The sequence below is a fragment of the Empidonax traillii genome, unplaced genomic scaffold (assembly GCF_003031625.1).
Source record: "Empidonax traillii isolate 1590-97213 ecotype Southwest subspecies unplaced genomic scaffold, ASM303162v1 scaffold40:size2234952, whole genome shotgun sequence".
Lineage (NCBI taxonomy): Eukaryota > Metazoa > Chordata > Aves > Passeriformes > Tyrannidae > Empidonax > Empidonax traillii.
This window is the reverse complement of record NW_020955233.1, coordinates 315,801-330,133: the sequence shown is the minus strand read 5'-3', so window position 1 is coordinate 330,133 and position 14,333 is coordinate 315,801. Positions and strand designations below refer to the sequence as shown.

The following is a 14,333-nucleotide window of genomic DNA, read 5'->3' as shown; positions in this document are numbered from 1 at the left end:
AAGAACTGTGTAACTTTCATGCAACACACAAATCGGTTGTTAAACGGGGCAAAAAAAAGGAGGAGAATGAAGGGAAAATTCATAATACATTTCCCTTTGTCAAGTGAGCAAACCAACTTTCCATAATAAGAGAAAACTCGTGGAGGACTAGAAGATGCTTTTTCATAAACAGAGAATGATGGGGGGTTTTCGCCAGAGGTTGGATTCTGGCAGCAGAGGAGGAAATCTCCCTTGCCTGGGTTTTCCAGGAGGTTCCTGATTCTGTTTTGTTGCATCCCCCAGCCCTGGCTCCAAAAGAGTTGTCAGTCTGCCAAAACTCAGAGGGAGGGGGGACATGTCGCAGCACAGGGATATCTCCAGGACAGATGGTCATCACAAGGGACCTGGATGCTGGAGCTCCTGGTCTAGTGGAAGGTGTCCCTGCCCATGGTAGGGTGTGGAACGAGCTGAGCTTTAAGGTCCCTTCCAACTCAAACCATCCTGTGATTCCATGATTCCTTGATCTCGCTCTGCCTGCCCCAAATCCACCCGCGATGAGCTTTTCTAGTGCTTCTCTTCCTGGAACCTCCCTGGAAATCCTAGCCCTGATCCTCAGCCCTGCTTTTCCAGGAGAAAACATACCCATGCCTTGGCACAGAGTGCTTCATTAGGAAGCCCATAAATGAATTCCCTGACCATTCAGTTCTAAAACCCCTTTGATCGAGAATTAGTTAATTACATTGGACCCGGGCTATTCCTTGTCACAAATTTCGCCCGTGTCCCCCAGATACGCGATGGCAGGAGCCGCTCCCGCATTGTGTCCTTTGAAACGCGTTTAGGAGCCTTTGAAGCTCTCCCCCCTTAATGACGCATTGCTCCTTAATAAGTTGCCCATAACGTTTCCCCATTAGGAAATAGCTGTCTGCGGCTCACTTGGGCTTCAGTGAGGAATAATAATCCAAATGTAATTGATAATGTTGGAGAAAAACGGGGAGAGGCCCTGCCCACCGGGATCGGCTGGAGCGGGGGGCGCGGGGGGACAGCGGAGTCCCCTCCTGCCTCCCCTCCTGTCGCCGCCCGACCTTCGCCGCGCCCGCGCTGCCAGAAATCTGTTTGACTTTGACCCGGGGGCTCAGTCACGGTTCCCGGAGGCTGATAAGAGCTGGGGACATCGCAGGTGGGGAGTCTGGGCAGCCGGCCCTGCCTCCAGCTCCCTGGGAAGGTGAGACGAGATAAGGAGCATCTGGAAGCGCGGCGGGAGATGGCGAGATAAAGCCGAGATGGGGAGATTGCACCGCGCTCGTCTCAGCGAGGCAAAGTGGGGGCTCTGCTGGAAAAGGTGGTGGAGCCCCTTCCTTCTTCTCCTTTAAGACTAAAGACCACTTGTGCCCTATCCGAGAAGCGGCATCGCTACAAAACGCCTATCCCTCCTGCCAGGAGAGACTTCCCTGCACTGTTCTGTCCTGGCTGTGAGGGCAGCTCAGGATCACGCTCCTGCCATCAGAAGCTTTCCTTGCTAAAACAGCCCTCTGTGATTCCAGCAGTTTGTGACAAAACCAAAGAAATAATAATTTAAAAAAAAAAAAAAAAGCAAACAAAACAAACAAACAAAACCACACACACACGAAAAGAAGCTGGAAAGCCATAGGGAGGAAACCTGGATGTGTAGGAAATCAGGCTGGGAATACCTGCCAAGCCAGGCAGGAGCATGCAAGGAGCAGTGCCCGAGCTGGTCCAGCAGTGGGGACATGGAAGGGATGCTGTGCCCAACTTTTCCCTGGTGTTTCCCCTCAGGCACGTGTGGTTATGATGGAATTTGATTTCTGAGAGACCAGAGCATCCAGAAACTGAGCTGGGCTTGGTCACACAATGGACCAGGTGCAATAAAATCCAAGCCTTTCCTACCTGCAACATCTGCTGAAGGTGGTCAGTCATGCAGCGCTTTTCATAAACACTGACCTAAAATCAAGAAATTTTAAACAAAATGGTTAAACATTTCCCCTTCCTTCTCCTTTCAACCCCAAAGAGAATAATTTTGGAGTTAGAAAAACATCACTTTAGTTCTTACAAAAATAGCCTTGAATTGCCCTGTTTTGTTCCGACCTCCTTCTCCAGCACCGCTCCAGCCCTATTCCCTGCCCAGCGCTCCAGGTGCACATTTTCCCTCATCGCATCCCTCTGCCTGTGCACCCTCTTGCACATCCCTCCGCTTCCAGGTCGCTCTGGCCTGGAATCTGCTCCTCTTGCACCTCTATCGCCAGGTCTCGTCTCTTCCATTTGCTTCGATTGCCCTCTGCTGGGCGCCGGCGAAGAGAAGCCCTGGGAAGTGCCTCCTCTCGCTTTCCCTCTCCTCTCCTTCCCTCTCCTTGACATGGTTGTGTGCGAGATAAAAAACCAGCTCCAGAGCTCTTCACGCCCAGAACTGGGCCAGACTTTTCCCCTAGGCTCAGAGCGGGATGGAAGGAGCTTGTCCTGAGCATCCTGATCCCTTTGCTCCGTACAAGCTTTGCTTCTCACCCGGGGCCCACAGGGAAAGCACAGGGTGGTTTGTACATGAAACAGAGGGAAACAGGAGATCTGGAAGGGCCACACTCCCGAAGGAGGTGCTGGAGTCACTGGAGAGGAGCTTCAGACTGCCCAGCTGGGGAGAAGGTGGGGCTGAATCCCTGAACCAGGGGTTTTGAATTCAGTGAGGAGATGGTGAGAAACAGGGTAGCTCTCCAAGGGACTCAGGCAGCAATGGAGGGCTGCCCTGACTCATGGAATCATGGAAGGAGAGAATCACGGGCACAGGAAATCAGAGAATCAAGGAATCACAGAATCATGGAATTGCAGAATCAGAAAGTCATGGAATCCTGACATCATAGAATTGCAGAATCATAAAATCATAGAATCATGAAATCATAGAATTGTGGAATCATGGAATGACAGAATCACAGAATCATGGCATCATGAAATCATAGAATCATAGAATTGTTTAGATTGGAAAAGCTCTCTAAGATCGAGTCCAGCTGCCCCCTCAGCACTGCCAAGCCCACCATTAAACCTAAAAACAAGACACAAAATCAAAAGTTAAAAGGCTTTAAACATCTCCTCTTCTTTCTTCATCTACCCCCAAACCAAATAATTTTCGACATATGAAAATATTGTTTTTCTTTCAATCCTACCAAAGAAGCCTTGAATGGCTTTGCTTTTCAACATCTCCACCTCAAACTGCCAAATCCACAGGTCTTTTGAACCCTTCCAGGGGTGGAATTGAAGGGACACTGTGTCTCATCAATTAATGGCAGGGAAAAGGTGCATTGAGCTGCTGATGCTTCAAGATCGAAGAGCATCAATAACACCAAGACCCACAAAGCCCTGAGGGCACTGGAAGAGGAGGGAAAACATGGGAGTGGGGGCTGGTTGTGTTACACCAGAGTGGTAGAGCTCTATGTCCCACCATTAGGGCCTGGGAGCAATTTTGGGGAGGGTAAAGCTGAGTGCAAGTGTCCCACTGGGGCCATACAGGAATCTCCAGGCAGGAATGCGAGGATGTGCAGCTCCATCCCTGTCCCACGCTGGGCCACAGCCAGCCAGCTCAGAAAAAAAAGGAACAAACTGGCAGCATTCAGAGGAATATTCCTCATTTCCAAGCTTATAATTTCTGCCCTCCAGCACAAAGCCCCCCCCTCAGCTTTTTAGCAGCTTTTGCATTTTATCAGGCTCAGTCCAAGGTGGAAAAGGGGAGGGAGGAAAATGGAGACCATTTTCCTTTGAGAACTGGGGGGATTTCAGCAGCAGAGATGCTGTGGGGGCAGATTGAGACTCTTCCATCTCTCCCCAGAGCTGGAGGGAAGGGATGGGCCAGAAAAGATGGATCAGGGAGCAGGAGAAAGGGATCCCCTGGGAATGACCAGCTTTGACAGGGCCATTCTTTCCTCTTTCAGCATGAAGCCACCTCCCACCATTCCCCCATCCCACCTGGACCTGCTTCTCCCCAGCACCTGGAGAGAAAGCTTGGAGCAGAGCAGCACAGGAAGGAAAAGAGGAAAAAAATAACAGTAGGTCTCTGGGCACCAAGGGGATGGAAATGAAAGTGACTCCAAGATTTCCAAGCCTGTGTCCCTCGGTCACGGCCAGCGCTGGGTGGGCTGAGGAGGGGGGACAGACAGCAGCCTGCCAGTTTCTGCTTCCAGAGGTCCTCACACCCCCACCGGATTACAGACGATGGAGGAGAGGAAAGCCTTATACCAATTAACTCCCAAAGTGTAATTAACATCTGGGGCAGCTCCGTGTGATCACCAGCTGCTAATGAAGCACAGCACCACTTTAATTCCTGCACCATCTCCTTACAAAATCCAGGAGGAGGTTCCATCACATTCCCCTTAGAGAGAAAAAAGGAAAGAGAGGGAAATGGAGCAGGATTTCTCTCAATGCAATACGATAGATTAGAGTTTGCTGGATAAAGAAAGTAGGGATGGGGGGAGGGCATGGAATGGGGAATTTTATAGGAGTGTGCACGCATGGGCATCTGGATATTCTCCCCCGCCATGACCTCCCTACACTCCATCCATCAGCCTGCGGTTGGCTTATTCCAACGAGCAGAGTCTTTGCCCATGTCTAAGAGGCCCATGGACACAATCTGCATGCCAATTACCAGAGCAGATCCCCTGATACTGGGAAATGGAAATTAGCTGTCAAGGAAAAACCGGCGTCAGCAAGGCTGGGTTTGGATTGCCTGCGCTCCCTGCTCATCTCCACGGGTGCCCTGCTCCGTGTGCTGCCGTGGCAAGGGAGCCCCCAGCGGAAAAAGTCATCTAGAAGAATAATAAAATAAAAAACAATAATCAACTCCCCCTGCCAAGTAGAATATTTTATTGTTATTCATGTTGGTTGCCAACGTTGCGGGCACAACGCAATGTTCACCCAAGGGCAAGAGCCAGGAGGATGAGGAGGAGCAGGGAAGAGTTGGGATAACTGGGATTTTGACGTGAGTAGATCAGCAGTGAAAGGGAAGGACATGGGAAAATGTTACCTTAAGGGTAAAGCAGATCCAGGTCTGGCTCCTTCAATGCTCTGGGATGGATGTGCCCCAGACGCACCCACTGCATCTCCAGCGCCCACAAACCCCATTGCAGGGGATGTAGGGTGGGCAACACGCTTCCCAACTAAGCATTCCTCAAAATCCGGGGGGAGCATGGCTGGAATTGCACTGGGCAGAGCACACCTGCCTGAAGGAGATTCTCCATCCAAAATGGGGATGGCAACAGGCTCCCTGAAAAAGAAACAGGAGCTGTGCTCAAGCTGCTGCCCTTAGAAACACTTGGAGAGCTTTGCTGGGAGAAGGGGGGCTGGAGATGGAAGCTGGTTAGTCCTGGAGGAATATTTTGGGGGAAAATACACTGAGAACTGTAATGCCAGATCACCTGCATCCTGCTGATCCGGGATGGAGATGGAAGATGAATGGAAGTTAGTGAGGAAGATGCACCACCCTCTACAGGGAAGGGCTGGAATGGGGCAGGGGGCTGAGGGAGGGGGGTGACAGGACGGGAGTGACAGGAGGAGGAGAAGGAGGAGGAAGAAGAAGGTTACTCTCTTCAGCCCAGCTTGGTGCTGGGGGAAGTCCAGGGGGCGGGAGCTGCTCCTCTTGGCAGGCCCTTCCTGTTTCCTGCTGGCATTCCCGGGGGGTGGCAGCGCCGAGGTTTGACGGACATCACTTAACCTGCCTCTTGCTCCTTAATGACCTCATACATCACCCGGAGAGAGACTGCGGAGCGTGGCTGGAAGGGTTCTGCTTCCACGTCCAGCGTCATTATCCCGAGGCCCCCGGGCTCCGTGTGCAAACAGGCTGCAGATCTCCAGGGGACAGTGCCCAGGCATCCATTATTCCTGCTCGGGAGGCTGTGCGTGGGACCAGCCTGACACACAGCAGCATTGGGAAAAACGGGATGTTCCTGCTGGCAGACTAGGAGCTCAACACTCCCGTCTGCTTCCTGCACATCTCAGGTGCCCGAGGAGCTCTTCCGGCCCTTCAAGATCTTCCAGCAGCTACCTCCCATCCCAGGCAGCCCTCAGAGACACTCCCTGCCTCTATCCCACATCCAGCCCCTCCCCTACTTCCAGCTGCCCAGCTTCATGAAGTGCTCAGCCCCAGTTTAAGCAGGGGGACCCCTCGGCTCCTGCCCACAAGGGACATCCTGTGCCTGACAGGTCTACCAGGTCCCCAGCATTCCCCATGGGGATTATGGCTGACCCTTTCCTACTCCACCTGGGATTCCAATCTCCCATCTCCACCTTTTCCCAGTCCCACAGCCCCGTGCATCGCAAGAGGCACACATTCCCCCAGGACATCTGCTGCTCAGGGTCTCCAGGGGGGCACGTGGCATGGATGAAAGCCTCGTCCTTTCTCCCAGGATACTGTGGAGCAGCAGTAGAGCAGGCAGGGACTCCACAGGGACATGACAGACTGAGCCATCCACGACCAGCACTGAAAACTGGGGATGTGTGAGCCAATCCAGTGGAGCAGTGGGACAAATGCTGGGGCATGAGCTCCAGCTTTGGGGTGGCTTTTTCCTAGAGAGGAGCAGTGAGATGGAAAGGATTAGGGGCGTGGAGGAAGGGGATGGCAGCAGAGACAGCGGCTGGTGGGGGGATGCTTGGCTTGGAGCAGGCTCAGCTCCACCCCAGCCCCCCGCCCCGAGGCAGGAAAACCCGCACGCAGATCCCAGGAATGAGCAGGACAAGGAGGAGCTGAGCTACTCTGTTGCTTTATTGGGGGTTGTGGCAGCCCAGCCCATGGGCTCGGCTCACTCGGAGATGCTGCGGAAGGACTGGACGGCGGGACTGGCCGCTCCCCACTCCACGGGCTTGCGGTATTCCCCCTTGGGAAGCAGGTACTGCCGGCCCCGGTAGTTGGGGTGCTCGTAGAAAACCCAGACGCCCTCCAGCACCCTGCAGGCGTGCACCTCACGCATGTGCCACTCCTCCATGACAGAGGGGCAGTCTTCGGTGGCTTCGAACATCTGCCCACCGAAATCGCCCTTCTCGAACACCTGGATGTGACCCCGGCCTCCACTTGGCTGGAAAAAAGGGACAGAGTCATGAAATCATGGAATGATTCAGGTGGGAAGGGACAAAAAGATCATAGAGTTCCACTCCCTGCTGTGGGCAGGGACACCTTCCACTATCCCAGATTGCTCCAAGCCCCATCCAACCTGGCCTTGGACACTTCCAGAGATGGGGCAGCCACAGCTTCTCTGGGCAACCTGATGGCAAAGTGTTGGAGGGAGATACCCACAAGTCCTGGCTCTAACAGTCACCAGCATGTGGGAGCAGAGCTGGGACACAGTCAGACTCAAACCAGGTCCAAGCCACACCCCAGCACACCAGGCCAGGGCTGAACAGCTTATGTCAGACCCCAAAAGCGCCGGGGGGAGGCAGCTGGGGTAAATTTTGATGTGCACAGAGGAGACAGAAGCACCAAGCCAGAGCAGAGCAGCTCCAGCTCAAACCCCATCCCAGCCCTGGCTCTGCAGAGAGAAGGCTGCAGGCAGGGATAGGGATAAGGCCAAGTCAGCAGTGCCAGGATCGCTATCCCGGGGCAGGCTTGAGCCCTTCAGCCAGTCCCTGTGAGCATCCGGAGAGACGGACCTCCCTCCATCCCCGGCTCCTCCAGCAGCGAGGAGTTTAACGAGCCGCTGACCCCAGCTGGGCCGTACTGCAGCAGGGCGGGTGTTTCCCACCGGGATTTGAAGCGCTGCTCTGCCCGAAGGCACCGCGGCAGCTTTTAATCTGCAGCTGCCTGGATACCCCTGCCCCGCCTCCCCGGCCCTCCGAACCCAACCCACTCCCTCCTCGCCGTGCTCTGCAGGGTCTCAGGGTCTCCCCCAGGGCAGGAGGGAAAGCCAGGTACCAGGTGGATGTGCAGGATAAGGCTCCCGCCTTTCATCCTGCTGAGGGAAGCTGTGTTACATCCCCCACGTGTGTTGGCTTCATCTCTTATGCCAAATCAGTGCTCTGAAGGGGCTGGAAACACTCCCTGCCCTCTGCAAAGGGATTCAGACCCAGCTCAAACCCAGAACAGACTCAGAGGGGTGTTAGACCTCCAGACAGAAAAAGAAAACAGCTGTGAGACCTGCTCCATGCAGTGGGAATTTGTGGCTGCGCTCCAAGCCAGCTGCGCACGGATCACCAGTGTCTGTCCCACTGCGGGCAAAACCTCAGCAGCACCACCAATCCACACTGATAGGTCTAAAGGGTGCTCCTCCCCACAGGTTTTCCAGTAGGATCGTTCCCTCTGCTCCTTCCTCCCAATCATCATTTTGGAGGGGATGAGCACAGTTCCTGTGCTGCAGCTGGGAGATATACTCCTAACACCAGGAGATAACCAGGCTGCTCCAAGCATGCCCGAGGGCTCCAGACATCCTTCCCACTGCTGGGCACTCCAGGGCTGCTCCTGAGGCTGGTCTCTCCATGCCCAGAGGGGTTTGATGACACTGAGAGACAGTTCCCTGAGTCAGAAAGGAGCCTTGGTTTGCCAGAGAAGAACAAACTGGCCCTGCAAAATCTGCCTCCCACTGTTACGGGCCTTGTGCCCACCATCAGTTGGATCAGTTAGCAGCACACCAGGGAAAAGGCAAACCTTGGAGCGACCTGCCTGGACACTCAAGTCCCTAAAGGAACATGCAGATTAAACCAGGCTGATGTTCCCATGGAAACACACCCCCTCACTCAAAGGGTTCTGCAGTCCAGAGTGGGAAAGATTTACTTTCTCGCCTCTCCAAACACTTTGCCATTCCCAGAGCAGGACTGCAGGAACAAATATCCCGCAGCCCCCCTCTCCATGGGTCCCCAGGAAGATAGGGGCCAGGCCACCCACATGAAACCCTTCCCTGATAAATAAATTGAAACATCCTTTGGGAGGAGGTGACACTTACAATCTGGATGTACTTGCAGGAGCCCAGGCGGTCGTTGAGGCCCATCCAGTGGTGGTAGTCGGGGTACTCGCCATGCGTCAGTACATACATGTTCCCGGCATAGTTCGGCCTCTCGTAGGCCACCCAGGTGCCTCCATCCACACGGATCGAGTTGCAGCGGCTCAGGTAGGTGTGGAAGTCGGGGCAGTCGCTGTCACACTCGTAGTAACGGCCGAGGAAGTTCTTGTCTTCATAGAAGGTGACCTGAAACAAGCAGAGGAAGGGAAGTGGGGAGGTTCCTTGTCCCAGCACATCCAAATTCCAGCCTCATCACAGCATGAAACATCTGAAAACAGAGCCTTTGAGACGTCAAAAATCATCAAGCCCAACCCCTGAGCAGGATCAACTGCAGCCAGTTCACCAGTCTGGCCCCAATGCCTTCAGCTGCCACCAATGTCTTGCCTTTCCCAGTCCCTCATTCTGTCCCAATCACAGAATCACAGAATCACAGAATCAGCCAGGCTGGGAAAGACCTCCAATTTCATCAAGTGCAACCCTCCATCCAACCCTGCCGTGGTTCCCAGACCATGGCACTGATGCCACATCCAGTCTCAACTCAAACACCTCCAGGGATGGTGAATCCACCCCCTCCCTGGGCAGCCCATTCCAATGGGTGATCACTCTCTCTGTGAAGAATCCAATCCAATTCTCCTTTGGTGAAGTTTCTGTCCTGTTTCCAGCAAAACTCTATTAAAATAATTCCCTCCCACCTTCTCTAGATCAGGAGTTACTAAATTACAGCTAAGGGAGCCGTGAGAAGTCAATGGACTGTACAAAGCAGCATTTCTGGGGACACAGGTTAGTGGTGGCTCTGGCAGTGCTGGGTTAACAGCTGGACTTGATGACCTTTGAGGGCTTTTCCAGCCTTCATGATTCCATGATTTCCTGTATACTGGCTCACCGACTGTTTGCAGTGAGACCTTCACTGACAAGGTGAGGTCTCTTTGCTCACAGGCCATGCCTTTCAACCCATTCTCTTTGTTCCTGCTCCAACAACCCCCAACTTCCATTCTCAAAACTCACTGCCAAAAACTGGACATCACACAAGCTTTGCCTGTGCCAAGAGAAACTAAAGGAGCATTCCATGGACATTGAGTACCAGAGATCTTTGGACATCCGAGGATTGCATTGTTCTGCTGCAAGCTCATAATACAGCCAACAAATTCCCAATTCAACACCACATTTCTTTCCCAGGAGCTGTTCTACAGCCAGGCTGACCCCAAAGCACTTTGTTTGGGGACATTTTATCCCCTGACTTGATCACAGCCTGCTTGGAAATAATCTCGAGAGCTGGTGAGCAAGTTCCATTCCTCTATCCCAGGGCATCACCCAGCCAGCCCTGGAGAGGCGACCCATTTTTCCTTAAAAACCCCTTCATGGAATATTGCCAAGGCCTCAACCAGAGCAGTCCTTTCTCCAGCTCCATTTTCATATCAGCTCAGCTGACAATTACAAGAGCTGCTCTCTTCAATAAGGATTCCTGAGCTATCACGTCTCCCCTGACACATCCCTTGCTTGCTCAGGACACCAGGTGCTCTAAAGATCTAAACACCCAACATTCAGTATCCCACAATCCATTTTCCCCATGGTTTTTCCACAGCTTGGATATTAAGATTCCTCTTGCTCCTGCCTGGCTGTACCTCACCCATGGTCCTTTGGCTCCTGGTAGCATCCCCACTGTTAAAAACATCATTCATTGTCATGGTTTCAAACCAAACCTGAGACAACTCACTCACTTTTTATTTTCAATCATTTATTTTGTGTTAAAAACTAAGTCAGCCACAGTTTTCCTGGAGCTGGTTGGTCAGCGTGTCGCACCAGCCTGACCAGGTATCTGGGGACTCGGACTGATCCTGCCAGAGGATTCATGTCAGTGGACATTTCTTGGGATAATGTTATTTCACTCACATTTTCCTCTTAATTTCAAGGACTGATCTCTCACTGCGAAGCAGTTGGTGAGTACAAAACAATCTGTCCCCACATTTCTCCCTCCTGAGAGAGCTCTTCCCACCTTCCTGCAGTGGAGAGCTGGGAATCGCTACCACCTTTCCTACAGGGAATAAAGGCTGTGAAAGGTGTGCACTGAAATGCCCAGTTCCTGTTTTCCCACACTGCCACTCTTGGGCAGTTGACCACAGCCAGGCCTTCCCGGCCACAGTCCACTGCCATTGTCCAGATCCTGCTTCTGGATCTTTGTCCCCAGAGGCACCACCTGGAAAATCTGCCAGCATGACCCGGAGGCAACACCAAAAGCCCTGTTCGCAGAGGTTTGGCATCAGCGTCTTCTTGAGGCCAGGGGTCAATGAAGCCACCATATCCCTTAACACCCTCCACAGGGATCCCTCTCTTCCCAGCTCAGCCATTATGTGCTGCTGGGATGGCTGAGGAGTTCTCCCCCTCTCCATACTCATTCCCCATGCTCTGATCCACAGTCCCACCCTTGTCCATGCAGAGCGTCCAGCATTGTTGGTGAGCTCTGCCCAACATCTGTAAGACCAGGGGTCTGGTCTCTGGGCAGAAGGATCCCTGGAAGTGTCTTTCTCCAGGCTGGATGAGCCTTAGAGCAACTTGGGATAATGGAAAGTGCCCCTGCCCATGGCAGGGGGTGGAACTGAATGGGACCCAAACCATTCCAGGATTTAATGATGTTACTTCCCCATCCAGCCCAACACAGCCAAACTGGACCTTGGCAAAGCTCCCTGGTGTTCCCAGGAGGGCATTTTCCAAGAACACATCCAGGTTATGGCTTTTCCCACAGAACTGTGACCAACCAAAGTGCTGTTCCTTGGTTTATTCTGGGAAGACTTAAGGAGAGGGGGAATTCTGCGCACCCATTCTCTACCACAGCCCTTCGCACACACCCTCAACTCATTTCAGACTTTCTCTTCCCAGTTTTCCTCGGGAATTCATGTACAAACAAGGCAGGTTGGTGTTTTCACCCGTAGAATAATGACAGAACTAGAGACTTCAATTCTAGACTCTGACCCTCAGGCAAATCACCTTCCTTCAGTAAAACCCTCAAGGTGCTCTGCTTATATTTAACCTCTCTGTACCCCAAATCTTCCCTTTTTGGGGCTTACCTGGCAGGTGCCACATTTACCAAAGCAGATGTTCCTTATGGGAGTAAAACTCTTACTCCCTTGGTCACCTCACCTCAGTTATCACACATTTCTTCCCAACAGCAGCTCAACTGAAAGGAAACTCTTAAAAACAAATCTAGCAGTGCCATTGCCTTCTGTGTCAGCAGTGACCCCTTTCCAGGGGAGATCACCCGCTGAGGTTGTGAGAAATGGTGTTTAATTCTCTCCTTTGTGATTTTCTTCTCCCTGGAATGTGCTAAACAGGATAGAGAAAAGATGAGATAATTCCTCCTGGGCATCTTGCACCTCAGCAGCACATAATCCATGTGGCACACTCAGAGGGGACACAGCTTTGGGTAGGCTGTGCTTAAGGCTCTCCAAGGGACAGGAGACTCGAGGATGGATCAGTTACAATTCCCCGGCACTCATTTTAGGTGTGGACACGGAAAAACTGTACCCCTGAGACCCCAGAGCCACCAGCACGCCCTTCTCGGATCTCCAGACTAACAGCCAAGCCTTGTGCCAAGATCAGAGCTGAGAGGAGTGCGGAGAAGCTGAGATCCAATTTGGATCATCCACAGCATCACCTGGTGCCTGCAAACCCGCTGTGCTTCCCATACCCCCTTGGTTCTTACAGCCTCCACAGCTTAGAAGGAATCCAACTCAAAAGCAAAGCTTAGAACCTCTGCCCACAGCTGCTTAACAGGTGTTTGACATTCCATGGGGGAAACTGGCCACCACTCCAAGGCTCTCAACCTCCTTCCCTGTCCCAGCTGCTTTTCCCTGCCCGGTCCCAACCCTGCCACAAGGCCACCAACCAGCTCTGCTCAATTCAAGGCTGAGGAACATAGCACCAGAGCTGGATCGCCACCTGACACAGCACTCCAGCTGAAGCTGAGCTCCCTGATCTACCTCCTTGTCCGGTTTAAATTCACCCCTGCCAATTCCACTGAATCCCAAGGCCAGTTTGCATCCCGCAGGGAATACTATTCCCTTTGGTGCTATGGCTGATGTTCAGGAGTCTTTCTGTTGCTCCACCATGGAAAAGGGATGTGGCAACTGCCCCTGGTGCTGGGAGTCAGGTTCTCCCAAGGAAGCCTTCCAGGAGACTCCGCTCTGCAAACCCAGGTCATCGCATTCCCTGCTGTCACAGCACCCTCCGCCCCCAATTTACAAGGCATCAGCTCCTGCTGATTTAAAATCATTTAAGATGTCCCCTCACCAGTCACTATGCTCAACTCTATCCTCTGGCAGAGCCACACCCAGAGGAACCAGCCAAAACCTGGGAAAAAACTTGGGAGGGGCTCCCCTCACGTGAGGAGGGATTTGAGGCTTCTCCTCTTGCCCACTCGCTGGCAAAGGGGGAAGCTGTCAGCAGAGCAAAGAAAACAAAGTTTCTCCACAACTTATCCCTGATGAATTCTGAGCTTTTGCCCAAAATCATGAATATACTGCAAATCAACTTACCTTGGTTCCAGCTCTGGACATTTTCCGTTCCAGCCAAGCTCCCCTGTGCCGGAGGAATGTCAGGAGCTGTTACGAACAGCCAGGAGCCGAGGTGCCCTTTTTATAACGGGCTTGTTTTAAACCAGACAGCCGCTTTGTCATGAGAATAGGATCCAAAAATTGAGTCAGTAATTCTGAGGCTATAGCCGATTTCCAGAAAAGCAAACAGGATTATGGAATAAAGGAAGGCTTCGCCATCCTCCCTTTGTTCCCATTTGCTGAGTCAGAACACCAAAACTCTGCCAAATGCACTCAAAATACACAGCCCCCTGCCAAGCCTGGGAGCACGGGAGGCAGTTTGGCTGCTCCCTCCCTTCCCAGCTTGTTAAAGCAGAAGGAATCCTCACTGGATCGCAGGACCACCCCTCTTCATAAGGAGGGGACCCAGTATTTATGAGGCAATGTTCTGTGCAGCGAAGGATGCAGTTAGGGAATAGCAAACACGTGCTCGGGGCACACGCCACAGGCTTGCAAAGCACAGCCCTGCACTGAAAGCTCTCAGTGGAAACATCTGTGCAGCTTTTCTCAGGACATCTTCAGCTTGATCCACAGTGCTCCAAACAGCACCTGACACAGAAGGAATGAAGGATGGGTGGCGAGTGCTTCCACACATCCTATAGTAAAGAATGCTGCCCAAACTCCTGATTGTCTGTGCAGGTGCCACAAATCCAACTCCAAACTCTCCCCGCCACCACCTGAGGTTGGAGCAAAGGCGTTTTCCCCTCCAGCCACACTCCGGGTGCAGAGCAGGGAGGCCAAGGCTGGCTGGCTGACACACACCCACCCCTCAGCCAGGGCATTATGAAAAACC

General features: G+C 52.7%; 1 protein-coding gene across 1 annotated transcript; it reads right to left on the bottom strand.

Moving 5' to 3' along the window:
- Window positions 1-6,726: 6,726 nt before the first annotated feature.
- Window positions 6,727-13,861, bottom strand: CRYGS (crystallin gamma S). The gene is made up of 3 exons (XM_027878283.1): window positions 13,484-13,861; window positions 8,898-9,140; window positions 6,727-7,040 (listed from the first exon to the last, which is right to left on the bottom strand). The coding sequence occupies exons 1-3, from the start codon at window positions 13,502-13,504 to the stop codon at window positions 6,768-6,770; spliced, it is 537 nt and encodes a 178-aa protein (XP_027734084.1). The 5' UTR covers window positions 13,505-13,861; the 3' UTR covers window positions 6,727-6,767.
- Window positions 13,862-14,333: the final 472 nt, after the last annotated feature.

Excerpts from the sequence above, each read along its gene's own strand:
- CRYGS (XM_027878283.1), bottom strand. The coding sequence starts at position 13,504 with ATGTCCAGAGCTGGAACCAAG. Across the intron at positions 9,141-13,483 it reads TGTCCAGAGCTGGAACCAAG|GTCACCTTCTATGAAGACAA; the intron begins GTAAGTTGATTT and ends TGCTTGTTTCAG. Across the intron at positions 7,041-8,897 it reads CCTGCAAGTACATCCAGATT|CCAAGTGGAGGCCGGGGTCA; the intron begins GTAAGTGTCACC and ends CCTTTTTTCCAG.